This window comes from Macadamia integrifolia, unplaced genomic scaffold, assembly GCF_013358625.1.
Source record: "Macadamia integrifolia cultivar HAES 741 unplaced genomic scaffold, SCU_Mint_v3 scaffold2577, whole genome shotgun sequence".
Classification (NCBI taxonomy): domain Eukaryota; kingdom Viridiplantae; phylum Streptophyta; class Magnoliopsida; order Proteales; family Proteaceae; genus Macadamia; species Macadamia integrifolia.
Genome location: NW_024868809.1, coordinates 1 through 20,368, shown reverse-complemented (window position 1 = coordinate 20,368; position 20,368 = coordinate 1). Strand labels below are relative to the sequence as shown.

Sequence of the window (20,368 nt, the reverse complement as noted above, 5' to 3'; positions counted from 1 at the left end):
ACTTCAAAAAGAAAAAAGAAAGACACAAGGTGAGGAGTAAAGGGAACCGAAGGAGTTTGAGCATTCATTCATCAAAAAGCCTAAAGGCTGAGATTATATCAGAAAGCCCGAAGGTTGAAATTACACCAAAAAAGCCCTAAGGCTAAAACTACATAAGAAAAGGCCTGAAGGCCACGAACAAAAAGGAGAAGCCCCAAGATATGAAGCTGAGCCCGAAGGTTGGAAGGAACAGAGAAGAGGCAGCCTCATGGGGCGTCCGTCGAGTTCAGAGCCTTGTCCTCAACATGGTGGAGAGTGATCGAAGCCATCGTGGCCAGGAGTCAGAGGCACCTTGCGTTGTAGCTGAACCTCTTCTTCCTCGCTACCGCCCTCATCGTCAGCCACCTCGATAGCAGTTGGGGCAGCCTCACCACCCTCCTCCTAAAAAATGAGCCCGCTGTCCTTAAAGGAGACAACTGGGTAATGCTCGAGGACCCAGTCTCAGACCTCGGTAGCACCCATCATAAACTAGGGAGCGATGGCATGCCTGACTTCCCCCGAAAGTCCTTAGAGGCCTTGTACCTATTAGCCCCTCGGACCTCGGCCTTCTAAACTATTTGCACCTTCAGCTCCGTAAGCTTCTGATTGCATTCCTAGTGAATGTGAAGAAGATCAGCCTCCAGGTGCTCCACCTTCTTGAGGAGGACCGAATGCTCATTCTCAAGGGTAGACTTCTCACGTTGGAAGCCTTGAGGTCTCGGGCCAAGGCCTCACCCTGGATCGTCGGCTAACCCACTTAGTTCTAAGCCTGCATAAGACACCGATGGTCAGAACATCCCAATTATAATAAATGAGAGGCCAAAAGCCAAAGCTTACCCCCACCATAATGATGCAGGTGCTAGTTATCATAGCTGCTATCCCCTGGCGTTGAGCTTTAGTAGCATCTCGAGGAAGGCTGCCCTTCTGTACCAACTCCCGGGCTACACGTCTAATGGACGGAGTGTCGTCCTCTTTGACTAACCAACGGCGGACGAATCCAACCTTGGCTAGGACCTGGGTGACCCTCGGACTTTGAAAGTTGGTCACCGGAGAAGCATCTTGGGCAGACGATACATTATGGCCCGAAGCGACGAGGGCCTGGACTACATCGGTGCTGGGTCCTTTGACCCTAGCCCTCTTCTTGGAAGGGAGAGCCTTAGAGGTGGGAGTCCCCTTCTTCATCTCCTTCCTTTTCTGCTACTGCTACTTGTCCCTTGCCCTGGCCTCCCTTATTTGGGCCTGCCTCTTTGCTACAGCGGCCCTAGCTTCGGCCCTAGAGATTTGCACTGCAAAAGGACACAATGAAAGTTAGTACAAAGGACGAAGCTCCGATGCCAAATGTACTTGGACAGGCCTAAGACTCACCCGGGCTAAGCCCAAATCTGAATAAGATGGCGTCCGACTTAAGACTGTCAGACTCAACAGGAGGACAAGTATCCTGACGCCTAGCCATCGCCATCGACTCTGCGTCTATCCCAAGAAGGGCAGGAGTAGAGTTCACCATCCTCAGATCGGGGATGTCTCAGACTGTGCTGAAGGGCACCCACTTGTATGACCTCACGAAGAAGAATTTTTCCTTCCAACCGTGGATCGACATGGGGTAACCATTCAGCAGCCAAAGGTCTTTCCAAGGGCAGAAGTAGTACTAGCCCGAAAGCCCTTTACTGGCCTGGAGGAGGAAGAAATTGACGAAGAGGGGGAGGGTAAGGGGACTTTGATGCCTGGAGAAGAGGACGACAAAACTTAGCATCTGCCACCATCCATTCGGCATCAGCTGGGTTGGACAAATCCCATAGTGCCAAAACACTGGGGTGAAAAAGGGGTGAAAAGGAAGCCGAAGGCCTGCCTTAAAAGCCTCCTTGTATAAGCACAGCTCTTCGGGGTTCCGATAGCTGGCTCGGTCTGTCGATTTTGATAGTCGGAGCACGAAGGCATCCAAGGCCCTTAGCTCTCCTAACTCCAGCTTGTCCATAGTGGAAACGATGTTGAGAGCTTCCACCTTAAGGGAGTCCTGGGTTCGGGCATAGGACTCAAGCACCCTCTCTCGGAACCCCTCACCATTTGAGCCACCCTCGGACCCAGACGGCGAGGCCACGGACGACGAGTCGTGGGACTAGGACGAGTTAGGGGACGAGCTCGATGACATCCCCTAGATCCCCCTGGGGCTTCAACCCCTTTGGTTGGACATTATCCTCTCGGAGGACGAGGGACTATACCCAGATGAACTGGACATGGGTACTTACTTTTGAACCAGACGAGACGCTAAGGAAAAAGAAACTGGGATCGAGGGGAAGCTCTCGGAAGGGTACACAGAAACCAAAGGAAGGCACTTCGAAGGAAAAAACAAAAGTGGCACACAAATAGACCCCCACTCCTTATAAAAGGAAGAAATACGGTACGACTACCCTAGCATTAATGGCATCGCCACTTATCAATAACTACTCTTGAGGTTTGTATCAATCGTGAACTAAGTTGAAGATCCCCACCTAGATTGGGGGCTCAAGCCAAAGCCGAGCGGACCTGATCAAAGGTCCCCACCTCGGTTGGGAGCTCAGGCCAAGGCCTAGAGGACCTGATCGAAGGTCCGAACCTAGTTGGGAGCTCAGGACAAGGCCGAGCTAACCTGACCGAAGGTTCCCACCTCTGTTGGAGCTAAGGAAGGCCAAGCAGACCTAACCGAAGGTCCAATCTTCGGTTGGGGGCTCAGGATAAGGCCGAGTGGACCTGATCGAAGGTCCCCACCTCGGTTGGGAGCTCATGCCAAGGCCGAGCGGACCTGACCAAAGGTTCCCACCTTGGTTGGGAGCTCAGGCCAAGGCCGAGCGGACCTGATTGAAGGTCCCCACCTCATTTGGGAGCTCAGGCCAAAACTGAGCCGACCTGATCAAAGGTTTCCACCTCGGTTGGGAGCTCAGGACAAGGCTGAGCAGACCTGATCGAAGGTCTAATCCTCGGTTGGGGGCTCAAGTCAAAGCCGAGCGGACCTGACCAAAGGTCCCCACCTCAGTTGGGAGCTCAAGCTAAAGTCTAGCAGACCTGACCGAAGGTCCCTACCTTGGTTGGGAGCTCAGGCCAAGGCCGAGTGGACCTGATCGAAGGTCCAAACCTCGGTTGGGGGCTCAGGCCAAGGCAGAATAGACCTAACCGAAGGTCCCCACCTCAGAGTGGGAGCTCGGGCCAAAGCCGAGCTGACCTGACCGAAGGTCCAATCCTCTGTTGGAAGCTCAGCCCAAGGCTGAGCGAACCTGACCGAAGATCCCCACCTTAATTGGGGGCTCGGGTCAAGGTCGAGTAGACATGATCGAATGTATTTGTCTCGGATAAGAGAAAAGCCAAAGCTGAAGGAAGAAGGCCTAAGGAGCATATGAAAGAGAAGAAAAATGATGGAAGACGTGGTTACTTCCACTGGAAGAGCCTCCTAGTGGGAGTAAGGGGGCAGTTGATATGCTCAAATTAGTCACTCAGTGAAGTAAGAACATATAGCATCTAAGGGAAGGACACGTAGCGCCCGACCGAGGGGTATCCACTATGACCATAACCCCAGAGACCAGGAGGAGAGGGAGACTAGAGCCCCCCTCAACTCATTGAGGCCGCGAGGACTCTAACTACGTGCCAAGGAGGAGATACCCATATAGGGAATATTTCCCGCAAAGGAAGGAAGACGTATTTCAGTAGGACCGGGAAAAGGTGTAGTCCTATAAGAGGGAACCCTAAAAGACAGAGTAGGTAAGTTGATACACACACACTATTACTCTTGTGAAAAAACCGTTTTGCCGATCTCTAACTTGGGCGTCGGAGGACTAATCCCGGAGACACCTACGGGCCTCTGCCTTCTGTGCTTGTGCAGGATCAACTCTCAGCCTCATACTGATTTTCGGCAGTAACAATGCCTATCATGGAAACAGAAAAAGATGGAAAGCGGTTCATAAACATTCTAAGAATTAGATGGAAGAAAACAATAATTTAGAAAACAAGTTTTTTTTTCGAAGAAAATAAATAAAAAGTTACAAACTAGTTACATGATTGAGGACATCAAACTTGTCTATGATCACAGTTTTTTTAGTTAACACCTTAGCTGCTACGTTCTTGAGTACTCATTACCATTTTTTTACAACAAAAGTTGGTTTGAATAATAGGTCTTCTAGTTCAACACGATGAGATATAGTGAGCCAAGGCCACAACAAAAAATTGTTAGGGATCACTAGAAAACAAGCTTTTTGAAATGCTTTTGTTTCATAGCACACTGGGCTAGTATTTTTGCCAATCTTGCCATATGTCGTTTGAAAAGCTTTCTCTTTTCAAGAACATGTGTTTTTCAAGTTATATTAATTTTTGCATAGTGTTCCTTTTGTTAACTTGTTAGTCCGACATTCATTCTGAGTGAAAAAAATCCTTTTTCTCGTATACATGTGAACACCACCTCTTATCTGATGAGTCATTTAAGAAGGAAATTTACAAGGTATCAGAGTGGGGTCTTTTCGGTTCTGTCCTCCCCTTTTCAATTACATCCATTTGTAGCTGGATCAAGATCATTCTACACGTGAAGGGTTTTTTTTTTTTTTTTTTGTTAACTAAGGTGTCCGGGCCAACTTTTGCGCACCTCGACTAATCCTGGAGAAGACTAGCGTAGCAACCCACCGTGAAGGGGGGTGTTTGATTTCGCCTATCTTGACACATCATTTGAGTCATTCCTTGGCTAGAAATTCTTTGTTTATTTTTTAGTAGCAATTCTACGTTTATAGGCTATTGCTAAGCTGATGAAATATCTTCTTGTTCAGATGATTTCTTCATAATAATTCAGGGTTGTTCATCCTCTTCTTTGGACATGACAAAAGTCTATTATGGGTTCTTGCTTAGATAACCAAGTAAAAAATAGTTAGTACACTTCATATGTTCAACATTAAATGAATATTGACAAAATAAAATTATACCATATGAATATTGACAAAATAAAATAATACCATCTAACTGTTTTCTTGGATTTTCTTTACATTTTTTAGATTTAATAAAATTTTGAACAGCCTAATTATTTATTTCATTAAAAAAAAATTAAATTCTAGGGTAAAACAAATATGAAATAATATAATTCTTTTTTTTTTTTTTTTTTACACCTAAAAGCTCTTTCCCATTGGCGATATGATTTAATTCATTTGGTTTAAATTTTATATAAGTATAATTACAAAGTAATTCGTTCTTTTTAGCAATCAATTTTGGTTTAAGAATAGCTCCCCAGTGTTAATTACTTGCATATTTTTATAGGATCAATTCATTTATTTCGATCTTAACATAAATTTGTTTTTTATTCGGAATTTAATTTTTCTAACGAAGGGTCCTCGTGGAAAGTCAGATCCTTGAAGCAGAATGGCTTAGGAGAAAATATGAAGAATTGTGTAGAAACACAACCCTAAAACGATGCAGAAGATAATGAAAAAACAAGAACAGATAATGCACACAGATTTACGAGGTACGACAAGATTGTCTATGTCCTCAGTGAGATGAGATCCTGCTTCAATATCAATGGAGAATAAGGTTATAACGCTCGCCCTCACACCTCTCAGTATTTTCGAGGTGCTTGCCCAGTACTCTCGAGATAAACTGTGACAGAATACAAGACATCGTACACCAACAGAATTAAATGTTATTGATGAAAAAAGAATGCTCTAGATCATACGAATAAATATTAACTTAAGGTAGCAAGTTGATGGTTATATGCGGTGAGACCATATATACACCAACCCAATAAAGATTTGACAATGAAAAAATTTCCACTCTTCCGAGAATCTAACTTGAACGATTTTCCTTTTCTACGAAATCATTACTTTTCTGAGATAGAACAGAAGCTTAGCTAGAGCATTTAACAACTGAATCTGCGCTTACCCAGATAAAATCTTTATTCTTAAAGGTTTTTCTTGTAACAATTTTTCTTTTCTGGATAAATCTTTTATAAAATTTTATTTTTCTTAAGTTTTTCTTCCAACTGGGGATGCAAATTCTTGTTTCAAACCAATTTATTTGTAGAAGCTTCAAAGTGGCAAATATGATCCAATTTTAAAAACCATGATCATTAAAGAAATTGAGTGGCCTGCTTAATTCAACCAGTTGAGATTAGCAATCCTTGATGGTAAACTACTGTGGAAATGATTCACTCTTTTAACCTTCCAAGGGAATTGAACCAAAACCTAATTGTTTCATTACTTCCACTGATTTAGAAACTAGAGTAGTCACATATTTGGATCGATCTTGTTTTGATTCTGTAGAGCTTTGCCTTTTTGTCATAATCTTGTTCAATGTAATTTTTTTTCTTCAATGTAAATTTTATTCTACATAATGGTTCTTTTCACTCTTGTCAAACATCATAAAAAAATAATCAATCTTAAATGATCGGACTGAATTTTCCCAAGGTTATGGTGAATGGAAATCCATTCACTGTGGCCCATCGCGACCGTAAACAATAAGGAGAGAGAGGTGAGAAGAGAGGGAGTCATATCTGGACTGTTCCATTGTTCAGCCACCGACAAAGGAAAACTTTGTTGAAATGAACCCTCATTTTCCTGGAAATTATTTATAATAGATTTTTGTTTGCTGCAAAATCACTTATATGAAAAAAATGCTAATCATTTTAGGAAAAAACATTTGACAAATTAAATGCTAATCATTTTAGAAAAAAACATTTGACAAATTATTATAATAATGAAATTTATAAGAGTATAATTTTTCACCCCACATGCATAGTGCATGTGAAAAAGCACTCCAGACCTCGACACTAGAGAATAGAGAGTCTCTCTTGCTAAGGGTCTACACCCTTAAAGAACCACATCCTTTATATGGGAGAAGGAACTCTGCCAGTCTAGTGTTGTTTATGCCTAGACATAGGCGGGCATGAAAAGACCACGATGTCCCCAACCCCATGAGCTAAAGATGCTCTTGCGAGCCTTCCATTGGCCCCGCACATTGGTGTTACTTATAACAGACTATCAAGGTTCTCTCTCTCTCTCTCTCTCTCTCTCTAAAATATACCGATGAATAAGCATCCATTTACCATGAGCCATCTACATGTCCAGTAGGAGGGAGAGATGTAGAGAGCAAGAGAGAGAGAGAGGGAGAGAGAAAGAGAGAGAGAGGAAGGGTCACATCAGGACCCTCTCCTAGTCCACAAAGCGGTGAAGAAAAATTTTGTTTTAAAAAAATAAAAAAAATCACTTTTTTAAAACATGAATTTGTTTTGAAACATTTTTCAACAATTACGCAGTCATTAATGTTACCTTGTATTAGGTCCCTTCAATCAGAACCCTTATCCTATCATGTTCTTCAGTACTTGTAGATCAGAAAAAGTCAAATAAAAGTCAACGCTACTGATAGGCTTCACGGGGTGAGAATCTTCCAAATTCAACAATATCCAATTTGGCGTTTTTGTGAGAAGGGGGATGTCATGTTAATTCTAATTTCAGTAGCGACACATCCCATAACATGCTCCACTGCTCATTGAAAGCAATTGAAGCCTAGAGAGAGAGAGAGAGAGAGAGAGAGAGAGAGAGAGGTGATTCCTTTAATTTTTTATTTTTTTTAAGCTTGTCTAGCTTTTCACGTGAACTTCTGTGTTTCTTTTGGAGCTATTTTGGCTATTTTTTTCTCTAAAATTCTAGCCTATTAACCATATGGCGCTGGAGACTCTTGATATGGTGGCTCGAATATATGACCCATCGTGGATAGGGCATAAGGATCCAGTTTCCTTGTATCCACGGTGAATGATAATCCGTTTATTATGGAGCATTATGCTGTTTAGGGATAAGAAATGCACACATGAGGTCTCCTCCATTGAATCCACACGGTGATTTCAGTGCACGACTCAAGAAATCTTTTTGTACAGCATAGTTATCATTTGCAACAAGTCATTCACGTTTGGAGAATCAGACCCTCTGCTGCGTAGGTTCCCCTTATAGTAGAATCTCTTCCCTTCGGAAATAATTAGTTAGAGCCTTTTTTTTTTTTTTTTTTTGTTAATAAAGATGTTCGGGCCAGCTTACATGCACTTCGACTATTCCTTGGGAATTAGTTAGAACTAAAAGGACCCTATTACCAAAAGAAAGGGACTCTCTTTTAATAGGGATTATAAATCTCATTTCATAGGTCTAAATTGTTTTACTATTTTTTTGGTAGTTAGAAAAAAATTAATAAAAAAAAGAAAGTAAAAGGAACACTACCTGGTTGTGATTCTTATCCCTAGACACAGAAGTTTACGAAATTACCATTCTTTCCCCATTGCAATTAAGAATCCCCATCTATATTGATGCTCAAAAACACGTTCTCATTGGCCCCATTGCAGGTGTAGGGGCCAGGCGAGTAGGTAGCATTTTGTGCCCATAATATAATGTGTCATCATATTATAGGGAATGCGTGCTGCCTTAGGCTTAGCCAATCCTTCCCCAATTTATTATAGGAGAAAAAATAATGTTAGTTTGCATAGCGTACACTAGCATCTCTATGTGTCTCTCTCTCTCTTCCCTTTTATGAAATGACATATTTGCTTCTATTGTGAGAGGAGAGAGATAGACATAAGGAAACATTAGCATACACTATGCAACCAAACAAGGAACTTTTTGTGTTTTTCTAAGGCTCTTCACATTATCAACGTTGAAAAGTTAGATTGGACTCAAACTTGGCATATAGGCTGGGCATGGCCTATATGTCCCTAAGGCTATGTTGGGTAGTCAAGAGAATAAAAGAAAAGAAAAGAAAAGAAAAAAGAATCTAGAAAAGAGTACAATTTTTGTATTGAATCTAGATTTTTTTTTTTTTTTTTTTAACAAAAGAAAACTTCACAGTTCCCAGTGGAAATTTTGAAATTAAAAAACTGAATTTTCTTTTGGATCAGGACATGTCACACACAAATAAGAGATTCTTAAACTTAGGAAAAAATACTTTTTTTCTTTTCTTTTCTTTTCTTTTCTTCACTTGGCTACCAACATAGCCTAAGCCTAAAGTTTGGGCTCTACCTAACAAGCCACGAATTGGACAAGGCCATCCAAACTAAGGAGTTGTCAACAGGATCTGGTATCTCTCTTTTTTTCTTTTTGGTAGAAACGAGTCTATTCATTAGATCGTGTAGTGCACGCAGAGTGGAAAGATTATAGGATTTGTCAACCAAGGAGAGGAAAGTTGCTAAATTGTCTTACACGAATTAGAGAAGGCCTTCCGAACTAAGGAGTTGTCAACAAGATCTGGTATCTCTCTTCTTTTTTTTTTTCTTTTTTTTTGGTGGTGAAAACGAGTCTATTCATTAGATCGTGCAGTACACATAGTAGAAAGATTATAGGATCCATCAACCACGGAGAGGAAAGGAGCTAAATTGTCATACACGAATTAGACAAGGACTAAGGAGTCGTCAACAGGATCTGAAATCAGGGACCTCCATCACTTTGGACTTTGGATTACAGTTTTGAAGGCAAAATATTTCCCCAATAATAATATGTTATCGAAAGACTTTAAAGTAAAAAAAGAGACTCATGGATAATTATCCCTGATTGCCTAATCCCCCCCTGGTGTTTTATTGATTCAAGAAATTCTAACCAGTCTTTCTTTATATAATAGTCTCAAACCTTATAATTGATAGAACTTTAGAATGTTCCACTCATTTTGTCACTTTTTAGTCAAGATGTGGCATCAAGGATTGTTTCTATTCCTCTTGCCTCATGTAGAAATGAGGATTTTTTTTGGTTTCCCACCACTACGGAGATTGGGGAGGGTCATAACGTACCCAGCTGGTTAGGTTTACCCCCGCATTATGGAGACTGTTTCCTGAAGGCTACAACTCATTTCTTCATCAATAATGTGCCTGGTCATCTCTCAACATGTATCAATGCTCTCCACCACTCTCCCTTTTCCTCCATATGTTTATTATTGTGGAAATCCAAAATGCACCCAAAATTCAAAGTTTTCCTATGGAAAATTACCACTAAGGGAGCTTTGCAGATTTTTAAACAATGATGATATGAGTTGACTCTGTGACGATGAAAGAGAAATGGATTGGCAACTGAATTGTTGCAAGGACTGAGTTTTCTTTAACTCCGATGGTTTTTCAGGGAACACACAAGAATCCGAAACTCACAGATTTGTCTACCACAAGCATGGCGATCGAAGCTCGTAACTGCAATCATTTGGACTGTTAGCAAAGATTTAGTCAAGTTTACAATTGTATGAGATATTCGATGTCTGTTTAAAAGCACTTATAAGGCTGTTAATGCTGTTAAACACTGTAGGTATAAGATATCATCATTTAGCTATTTATGCCCATCTAAACAGAAGTAGGAAGTCTATGTCTAGTTCTGATTTTGCTTGGCTCTGTTTCTAGCTGTTGATAATAGTTTATTTCTTATCAAAAAAAATTGTGAAGATGTTTCTTTTGGTAGGAAAGCACAAAAACTAGAAATTTGGGATCATCTGGCAAATACCTTGGAAGAAAGAGCACAAGAAAAAGAAGCTAGATGATATACAAAATTAGGACCAGAACAATATTTCTTGAAAGCCAATTGCTAATGTAAAACAACTCTCCATGTTCCCCTTCTGATAGCTGCTGATGGACACAACAATTATTCAGAAAACCTCTACTAAGAATACACTAAAATCAACCACTCCTGCAGCCTGCAGTATTTCTTTTCTACACAAATCTGAATGATTGGTCAGTCTAGAATACAATGTATTGGACTCAAAAAAGGAAGAAAAAGAGTAAACATTTTGGGTCAAAGAATCGATTCTGCGTAATGAAATTAAATAGGAGTATTGAATAAAATTGCTTGCAGACAAATTGAACCTGCTCCATGATGCATAAAAATCATGATCAGGCCTCTGGTATTTACATCAAGATGCATGTATAGATGCAGTCTCGAGAAGGATGCCTTCGGCATCGGGTGGATGGTTGCCTTGGTCACTCCTCAACTGATGAGTGGGTTTCTTTCCCAGTTTCAGTCTTTGGCCACATCATGGATATGCAAATAGCATACGTCATCAGCCACATCAGAGGAACCGCTGAGGTGTCGGAAGTCAGCTCTATGAAGAACATTTCCTTGAAATCTCCTAGAGTCACCAGACCTTGAATCAATATGTAGAGTCTTAGATGACAAGCAATGTCGCACACGAATCCGGTGGCATCTTCTGTCAGTGGTGCAACTGCCTCGTACATTCACAACTAGTATCACTTCCTTGTCTCTTGTGTCTTCACACCACCAGTTCCGTGGAACACTATCAACAAACTCTTCGAGGGTATGGAACTCCTCATGAAGGACTGATACTTCAGCAATTTGGCCAGGTTTTATTATGCCAGCTGCTGGAGTTACCTGAACCACAAAAGTTGTAAATAGCAGAAGTTTGGGATGCAGTGAGAGAGAGAGGGAGAGATGCGACACTACTGTTCAAAAACAGAGCTAAAAGCAATGGGTTGATACAATGAGAGAAGCATTATGAAAGAAAATACTGGAAATATGCAGAAGTTTGCATAAATATGTAGTAAGTCTTACAATGACCCATTAATCAATTCATTATATGCATTGTTTTAACCTCTTTTCTGTTGTTTAATAAAAGGAGACTTTGACATGATGAGTACACCACATAATCCAGGTTTACTAGTTTAACATTTTCATTGGAAAACATAACCTGCATGAGACCCTTGGAGTAAAGAATACACCACATAATTTAGTTTTACCATTTTAATTGGAAAACACAGTCTAGAGTGGGGAGAACATTAGCTACATAAAACTTGCCCTGCATTTCCACTCTACACAATATGCTTTCCTGTTCTCCATTCTTTGTTCACTACTTCAATTGAAATCTTATCTAGCTTTTTCCTCCCCCATTTCCATTTGAATCACTCATTTCTGCCATCTTCGGTCTTCTTATATGGGATGGAACTCTGGAAAAATAAAATAACTATATTGGGGATGGATTCATTCATGGACATTGGAGCCTCAAGTAAGAGGTTGTTTCTTCCTATTTTACATGGATATGGGTACAGGTGGTAGAATAAAAAAATGGACATGCGATGGTAGACCCCACAAAAAACCCAAAAATAGGTTTGGTGACTCGAGGGGTATCCGTCAAATCTATTTTAAATAATTTAAGAATTTATTTTTTTATGTTTAATTAATACAATAACTCATATCTGTGACTGTGAAGTCTTTAAAATCTTTAGAGAAGGTGACCTAGAAATATTTTTATATCATACAAAAGGTTCTGTAAGTGATAGAAGAGATCAGTTATGAAAGAAAGGTGCCAGTTTGTCCTGCTAGTAAAGTCTAATGCTTGAATCCCTCCTTCACTTCTCTCTGGTCCCCCCAGCCCCAACAAAACCCTCAAAAAAACAATTATGTGAGGGCTTAACTAGGTTATTTGTATTGCCATTACATAGTTTACTTAGTTTAACGGTGGTTCAAATTTACATTTAATACCACATGAATAATTATATAAGTAATAGTTATCTCTGGTTGTGTAACAGTAGTACGGGCACCTGTGCCTTGTTATGCATTGACGGGTAGTTAGAAGTGATGGTGGTGGTGGTAATAGTAGTAGTTATGCCCACCCCATGTACTGCGTCCACCTGAGTCAGGCACACATTCTGCTCCAACATCAAAATGTTAAGGTAACACAAGATCCTTAAGGATTGGACTTTTAGCTCCTCTGCCTAGGACCTGGTTAGACCTAGAGGCCCCATACTCCTGTGGAGGAATATTGTTTGGTTCAAAGGCCACATCTCGCGCCACTCCTTCACTGCTTGGCATGCTCTCTTTAACTGTCTTCCCACTCAGTCTTAATCCACAGACACATGTAGGTTCCTCCTGCTTGTTGTCTCTGTTGGAATGGTACTGAAAATGCTGATCACCTTTTCTTTTCTTGTCCTTTTGCCTCTTCCGTCTAGAAGCATGTCCTTCATTGGCATTGGCCTTGGCTTTCTAAGAAGGCTTGTTCTTCCCCTACTAAGAGAGTGGATTTGGGTCGCCATGACTTTTGTAGGTAGCTCTATGTGTGACTCCACTGGTAAGCTTGCTTTTTGCACCCCTGTCAACCACATTTGGAAATACATTTTTTATTATGTCAGTCTAAGCTTGCTATGCTCCCCCATCACACTATAAAGGATTCCTCAAGGAACATGCTTATTGTTGTCTCCTGGGGTTTGCCCTCTTCTATTTTGATCCCCCCTAGTTGCTTTGGTTGTGTGGTCTTGTTTTCCCTCTGGGTCCCTTGTATTTTCTTCTTTTATTAATTATTTATTCATCCCACCCCACACCACCCCCCCTCAAAAAAAAAAAAAAATCGCACTATCTTTTCTGGGCATCTTCCCTAAGCTTGGCAAGCTCATCCTAACGTTTCTACACGTTTTCCCCTACTAGTTTTTGTGGTAGACAATTTATATATGTTAGCAACATATTTTCCTATAAAAACTTAAATAAACCAAGTTCTATCTTTTCTTTACATCATAGTACATCCCTGGATTCCACACAACCCAAGTTCGATAGCCAATGGTAAGCTTACTCTGTCAAGAATGCATCCTCCAACATAGTTCCATCAATTCGAGGACTGCAAGGCCAAAATTGTACCAGTCAACTATGTTCAAAGATTTTCTCTATTCCCAAGGATCTACCAAGGCGAGTTTTTTATCCATGGATCATTATTCTACTGCAGTTACTCTTCCTTTGTCCAAAGAAAACACACTGTAAAGAACAAGACTCAGTTGATTTGGTGAATTGGTCAATGGTTTACAACTGCATGATGGTGCACAATGCATGCAAATCATTACAAATGCATCATTAAAAGGACATTAGTTGTATCTATGAAGTTTGCAATACTCGAGAAGCTTTGTCATGTTCATCCTTTTCTCTCTGACATTGATACAACTTTTATCCTTGCTAACTAAAAGAGAAACCTAATAACAAAGTCGGGGGCAAAAAAAAGCACCATTACAACAATAAACACGAAAGATAGATATGAAAACAAGAGGCTTTGAAACTGACATAAGACTCATCCTCCTAATCCGAGATGAGCATGAAACTGAACAAAATAACTAGACAACTTAAATAAATGCATGCAAATGAAGAACAAAGTGCACAAGAAGTGAACACAAAGTGCATCAGTATTTATATCGAAAGAAATGGAAGTTACCTCCAGCCAGTGGGGAAAGCCTAAGGAACCTCTAGGATGATGTTCAGATGCTTGCCCATCCTCCTTGACTGTTGACTGTCCTTCACAAATGATTTCAAACATAGCTTTGTCGTTCAAGCATTTGTTGGTGATTCGCAGAATGGATGTGTCCTGGTTTTGTAGAATTATGTTGTTGGTGCTAACAATAGTCTCTGGAACATCATATAATTCTTCAAGCATAGACCTTATTGTCTCATTAGATACCATGATTTCCCCAAACTCCTGTCTCTTTATTGACTCATCTACACGAGCAATATCAACATTAAACATGCACCGTACGGGCTTGTGGTCACTGTCAGTGACATCCATGCAAGCCTCATACCTGATTAAAGAAAGAGACCCAAAGTCATACAAAGGGTACAAGAGTTTAACAGGAAATAAACCAAAAAAAAGAAGAAAAAAGTCAACACACTGTGAAATTGAAGAGACTACAGGGCACTCCAAACTGCATTCAGATACTGAAGCTGAACGGGTGTCACGGTACAAAATTCTGTCACACCAGGCAGGTATCCGCTTCTTCTCACCAGAATCATACCCTAGAAAACATTTCACAATTCAACACTTTCATGAAAAACACAACAAACATAATCCACATGCACACATCAGCATATTCCTATGAGATCTACACAAGGGTCCTTAGCACATTCAGTTCATAAAATGCATACATGAGAGAATCACCAGAGGACTCAAACCCTAATTTTAAATCAGAGTAACAAGAAATCTAACAAAAAGCTCATGTATGCTAATTAACATATACCTGCTAAACCAGCTTGGTGCCGTTCAAACTTATATGTGGGAGGAAATCTGATGATCCCTTCACGCATTCCTTGAAAGACTTTCCCAGCTTTCATTTCTGCTCGAAGCTGGTCCCTTTCTCTGAGCCAGTCAAAGCATCTTTGTGAAACAAAGTCTCTTGCCTCATCATAAGAAATTCCATGAAGCCGATAATTGAAATCACCAAGAAAGACAACCATGTCTGCTTCAGATAACTCAGGTCTACCGTCTTCAGAGTTGGCACCCACAAACTGTAAAATCAGCAATTCTTTGTGATTCTGGAGATTAAAGCACTGAAAGAGTATCCTTGAAAATTTTATATTTCCATAATAGCAATTAGAAAACAATACATACATTTGTAGCTCGAAGCAACTGAGTGGCAGACGAGACACCAGCTGCAACAGAGAGGACCAGTGGCAAGCCAGAAGAATAAAGCAGCCAAAATAAATATGTGGAGCACGCAAGAGAGAAACACAAAAACAAGAACATCACCATACCAGCTGAAGTATTTGGTCGATTGAACACCATTGTTCGATATACATGATCAAAGTCAGCATTGCGGCGATTAACTGCATCCAAATGCGCTGCGAAGTGACAGTTCACAAAGCACATTATCCGATCATAAACTCTCATCCTCAAAGCTACAGCCCCCTGCTCAAACAACCTTTTACGATGTAAATCATGCCATGATGCAGTCTTGGCTCAAAAAAGGGCTTGATGTTAATAATAGTTTTGTTTGGGTGTTAGTTTTGGAATTTTTTATAGTAATGGGCTGAAACACGAAGCCCATAAATTAGGTGTAAAGGGGGAGCACATTAGGAATTTTATTGGTTAGTTGTGGGTCCAAAAGTATGTCTAGATGTCCAAGAAAACTATTTACAGTTATTTAGGCTAAAGAGAGGTAACTAGGCCAGCAGGGAAACAATCTCAAATTAAATCCATTCAGCTCAATCCATCATTTTTGCGGGTGTGGTTGTATAATTATAAGAAATAAATAACTAAAAAACAAATTACCAGTAGATATAGAACTGTTCTAGCTAACATGATGGACACTTAGATTCTTGGACAGCTATACATACTAACTTTACTAACAAGACAAGAAGTCTAACATGGCAACCATATTAAACTAATTATCTTAAACAGACCAAAATAAATATATATATATATATATATATAACAGAAAACTTATCCTACCAATAACAGAAAAGTGTTCTGTATATATGTGCTATATTTTACAAGAGAGATTCCCAAAGTGTAATTCATTAACCCCAATTTAAATTTTGAGTATTAGCATTAAAATCCATTACTAAATTTTGTCTCAACTATATGAGCTTGGCTACAATTATCCAAAATCATGAGTTCTAAAAAAAACCATACCTTATTACCAATAGCACGTCCAAAACCACAAGGAACTGCAGCAGCATCAACATCCCCAACATGCGGTCTAAGTCTTTTTCTGATCCTGAAAAAAAAAATTGCAAACTCACAGACAAAATACTAACAAGAATTACAACCCTGGAAAACTTGTAGAATAAATTATATTTATTGCTACAGGGAGAAAGGAAGCAACACTGTTCCATTATATCAATTAGCAGGTTTAAAAAAAAAAAGGAACAACCACAAACAAATTCCTATTAATAAAAAAAAAAAAAAATAGAAAGAAAGAAAAGAAGATATATTGTGTGCTTCATATTTTTACCACACAGCTATGATCAAGCCTGCTAACTGCCTCGAGCCAACACGTTCAAAAGTTGATCCCTCATCTAAGGTCTTTCCTATTGCATCAAGCCATGACTGCCCAATCGAACTCCCCTCAAGTCCTACCTACAATCACCATAACATTGGTAAATGGACAAATATAGAAAAATCTGAGAAGGCCCCAATATCCAATAGAGGAAAAGAATATAAGAACATGTAAGAATTTAACATTTTTTTCAAAAGTTTTCTGTAGTAGTGATACTTGTGTCCTTTATAAACATAAATAATGTTCACAAGCACATCCATGGAATTGATAACCATGATTGTTTCCTTGAAAAAACATGAAACTGCCACAAATCATAAAACCAATGCATGTGAGGCTCCAACCACTGCAGGGTCTGGGGAGAGATATAAGTACTTTAGCCCTAACAAAATAGTGATGCTTGATATACATTTCAGTATTTAAAAGGTATCTAGCTAATTGACAATTATTTGATAGCAAAATTATAACAAACAAACATTTCCTTTCTAGGGAACTGGAAGAAAATTTTAACCAACTCATCATTGAAAATTCTAAGATTACAAGGTCTTTATGTAATGGAGAGACAGGTCCAGTTGGTACTGTTGGGTGACAATGGACTGATTTTCCTCCTTCTGACAGGTGAATTAAGATTGATTCCCCCCTTCCCATCCTTTTCTTTTTTATGGGTAACGACAAACTGTTTCAAATTCATGAAAAATTTTTTTTTTTTTTTGGTGTTGATTACTTGATTTATGAGAAAATACTACCACATTTGAGGGGTGTAGATTTCATATAATATGAATTTGTATTTTCTGCTCATTCATGTCACTTATTGAGGGCACTGTCTTCAAAAAGCACCAAAGGTTCACATCTACTTCTCTCTCCCCCCCCCCCCCCCCCCCCCTCAACTGGCTTCTCATCTTACATTGGAGGCTAACTGATCTTAAAGCTAACTTAATATTAGATCATATGATTTGGCAGACCTTGATCTTTTCAATTTTGAAGAAATAAGGAGCTAGCTGTGTCATCTGGCTGTACAACTGATGTCAGTAGCTGTATGGCCAAGTCGATTAAAATGGATGTTTGAAACGAAGCATTTGGAAAGCCTCTCATTTAGGTTTTCTAGGAGCCGTTTCTCTATCTCTCACTCCACCACACACTGCATATGCAAAACAGTGTAGTGTGCTAGTTCATGCATGCTCCAAAAATTTCTCATTTGGAGGCAGCTGACAAGATTCTCAAGTATATTACCATCACTAGAAAAAGACTTTTGGTCACTCAATACAACCACGTGAAGATGAAGGACAACGCAAATTGGGCTGGTTCTAGGAGTGATAGGAGATCTTCCTGATGATATTCAACATTATTAAGTGGAAAGATTTAATCTAGAAGAATAAAAAGTAAGTGAAAGTGGTTAAAAGGTCAGCACTGAAGTTGACTTTAGAGAGACAGCCATTGTGTGATGCAGATTCTTCACCAAACTAGGCTTGTTTTATTAGGAATAAGTATAGGGTTGGGCTGTATATGTGTTGGGCCTTCAGTCCATGTGGTTTGGAGTGTATTGGTCACTTTTTTGGGTCTAAAAGAGGGGCTTTAAGATTAAGTACGGAATTACTAGTTAATTTTCTATTTTCATTAGTTTCCTTTTTAGTTGGGCTTTGGTGGGGTTAATTAGTTTCTAATTTCAGTACTTAGTTAGTTTCTAATTTTCAGTCATAAGTTAGTTTCTAATTCCAGTTGTTTTATTTCATAGTTTACTTTTCTAGATTTAGTGACCAGATGTTAGTAATCTTTATTTCAGTTTTTTAGTAACTTTAAAGTTACTAAATTGTAATCACCCCCCTCAATCAGTATTATAAATAAAAAAGAGGGCTCCCATTAAGCCCCACGATTTTGAATATTGAAAAAAAGTTGCTGTTGGTCGCTGCTATGCTTCTACTGGTTTCTCTGTGTGTCTGATCACAGAACAAGAGACTGGTGTTTGATCCAGTCGACACTCTGTGGCGAGAAGTCCAAGTGGATCTTCATATTTTTTGCTATTCTTATTGTTCTGAATCTCATTCAGCTAGTCAGGTAAGTACTCTAATCTGTCTGCAGAATTTCTGGGTTAAGGTTCTCTGTTTTCTCTTCTGTCGGCTTATCTGTTTTGGGAGTTCTGGCAAACCCGATGGCCTTATAATTCTGGTCGAAGGTTAGTTTTACTCAGAAGGGGATTCAATCCAGTTTTTAGGCCAATCAGACCACTGGTTCAGCTGATGTGGACCGTTCTTCAGTTCTGGCCGATTATGAATTCTGCCCAGATTTGAATTCTGATTTCTGTTTTGTTTTTGCTGGAATCTGTTGACTATATAACCTAGTTTTTGGCCTCTTAATTTGGTGGATTGCGACAGTATTTCCTTGGCTGTTAGTTCATTATAGTGTTTCTGCAACTGTTGATTTCAACTATCAGAATTCTACTCTGTTATATCAGCTTAATATTAGTCTGTTGTGGATTGTTGTGGACGTTATGTGGTTGTTCTTTGGTTTAAATTTTCCTACAGTTTGGGTCTAGTTTGGTTTGTCAAATCTAATCCTACATTAAGTGGTATTAGAGCATGGCTGAGAACAACACCCCTCCCTAGTTTCTATTATGGAGATGCTACAGAATATGGGAACTGAACTGAAGGCTGAACAGCAAGCTTTGTGGACTGAACTAAATGTAAGGCTGTTGGCTATGGATACCCAATCACAACCACATACCCGTGATTCTCATACACCACCTAAAGTGAAAGCCCCATTTAATGTAACTGCTCAGTTGGCTAACAAGAGACCTAGGGGTGTCAATTCGTGGCCCGACCCGATAGAACCGACCGTTTAAAGCCCGGCCCAATCCGGCCCGTTTATTAAACGTGTCGGGCTTGAGCCCGGCCCATTTATAAACGATCGGTCTCAGTCCTGATACTTGGACCGTCGGGCACCCGACCGAGACCGACCAATTAATACCCGACCGAGACCGGTCTATTTTGCACCGGCCTGGCCCGGCCCGGTTGTAAGATACCTATTTTACCCCAATATGAAAGAGTTAAAAAGAAAAAATAAACAAAGAAACCAAAAACCCTAGTCCCTTGGTCTTCAACCTTTCTCTTCGTTTAACACTGCTGCGGCCACCACTGTGGTCTTCGTTGTCATCGATTCCCCACTCGCCAAGCCCAAGTTGGTCTTCAACCTTCCTCTTCGAGTCTTCGTTTGACACTGCGGCGACTGCATCGCTAGTCGCGACCACCGCTGTGGTTCTCCATTCTCCGGTGTCATTGATTCTCCAGTCGCCGAGCCCAAGTCGGTCTTCAACCTTCCTCTTCGAGTCTTCGTTTGACACTACGGCGACTGCGCCGCGACCACCGCTGTGGTTCTTCATTCTCCGGTGTCGTGGATTCGCCAGTCGCCGAGCCCAAGTCGGTCTTCAACCTTCCTCTTCGAGTCTTCGTTTGACACTACAGCGACTGCACTGCGACCGCCGCTATGGTTCTCCATTCTCCGTTGTCGCCGATTCGCCAGTCGCCAAGCCCATTGAGCTTAGTTCTTCATTTCTTTGCTGTCGCAATATATGGTGTTGGCCGTCTATTACTTCCATTTCCTTCATTCAAACGCATCTGGATTGGAGCTAGATTAATTTCAGTGAGTTTCTGCTTCTCT

The 20,368-nt window shown here is 40.3% G+C and overlaps 1 protein-coding gene across 1 annotated transcript; it reads right to left on the bottom strand.

The window, feature by feature from the left end:
• Positions 1 to 10,505: 10,505 nt before the first annotated feature.
• Positions 10,506 to 20,090, bottom strand: LOC122066776 (type II inositol polyphosphate 5-phosphatase 15-like). The gene is made up of 9 exons (XM_042630609.1): positions 19,785 to 20,090; positions 16,676 to 16,800; positions 16,354 to 16,438; positions 15,474 to 15,627; positions 15,331 to 15,371; positions 14,960 to 15,227; positions 14,615 to 14,738; positions 14,164 to 14,524; positions 10,506 to 11,348 (listed from the first exon to the last, which is right to left on the bottom strand). The coding sequence occupies exons 1-9, from the start codon at positions 20,088 to 20,090 to the stop codon at positions 10,977 to 10,979; spliced, it is 1,836 nt and encodes a 611-aa protein (XP_042486543.1). The 3' UTR covers positions 10,506 to 10,976.
• Positions 20,091 to 20,368: the final 278 nt, after the last annotated feature.

Bases quoted from the DNA above. Each gene is read 5' to 3' on its own strand.
- LOC122066776 (XM_042630609.1), bottom strand. From the start codon at position 20,090: ATGAAGAACCACAGCGGTGGTCGCGGCGCAGTCGCCGTAGTGTCAAAC. The intron at 16,801-19,784 runs GTTTCTTTGTTT...TGGTGATTGTAG, and splicing joins CCAAGGGACTAGGGTTTTTG to GTAGGACTTGAGGGGAGTTC. The intron at 15,228-15,330 runs GTATGTATTGTT...CTGATTTTACAG, and splicing joins AGTTGCTTCGAGCTACAAAT to TTTGTGGGTGCCAACTCTGA.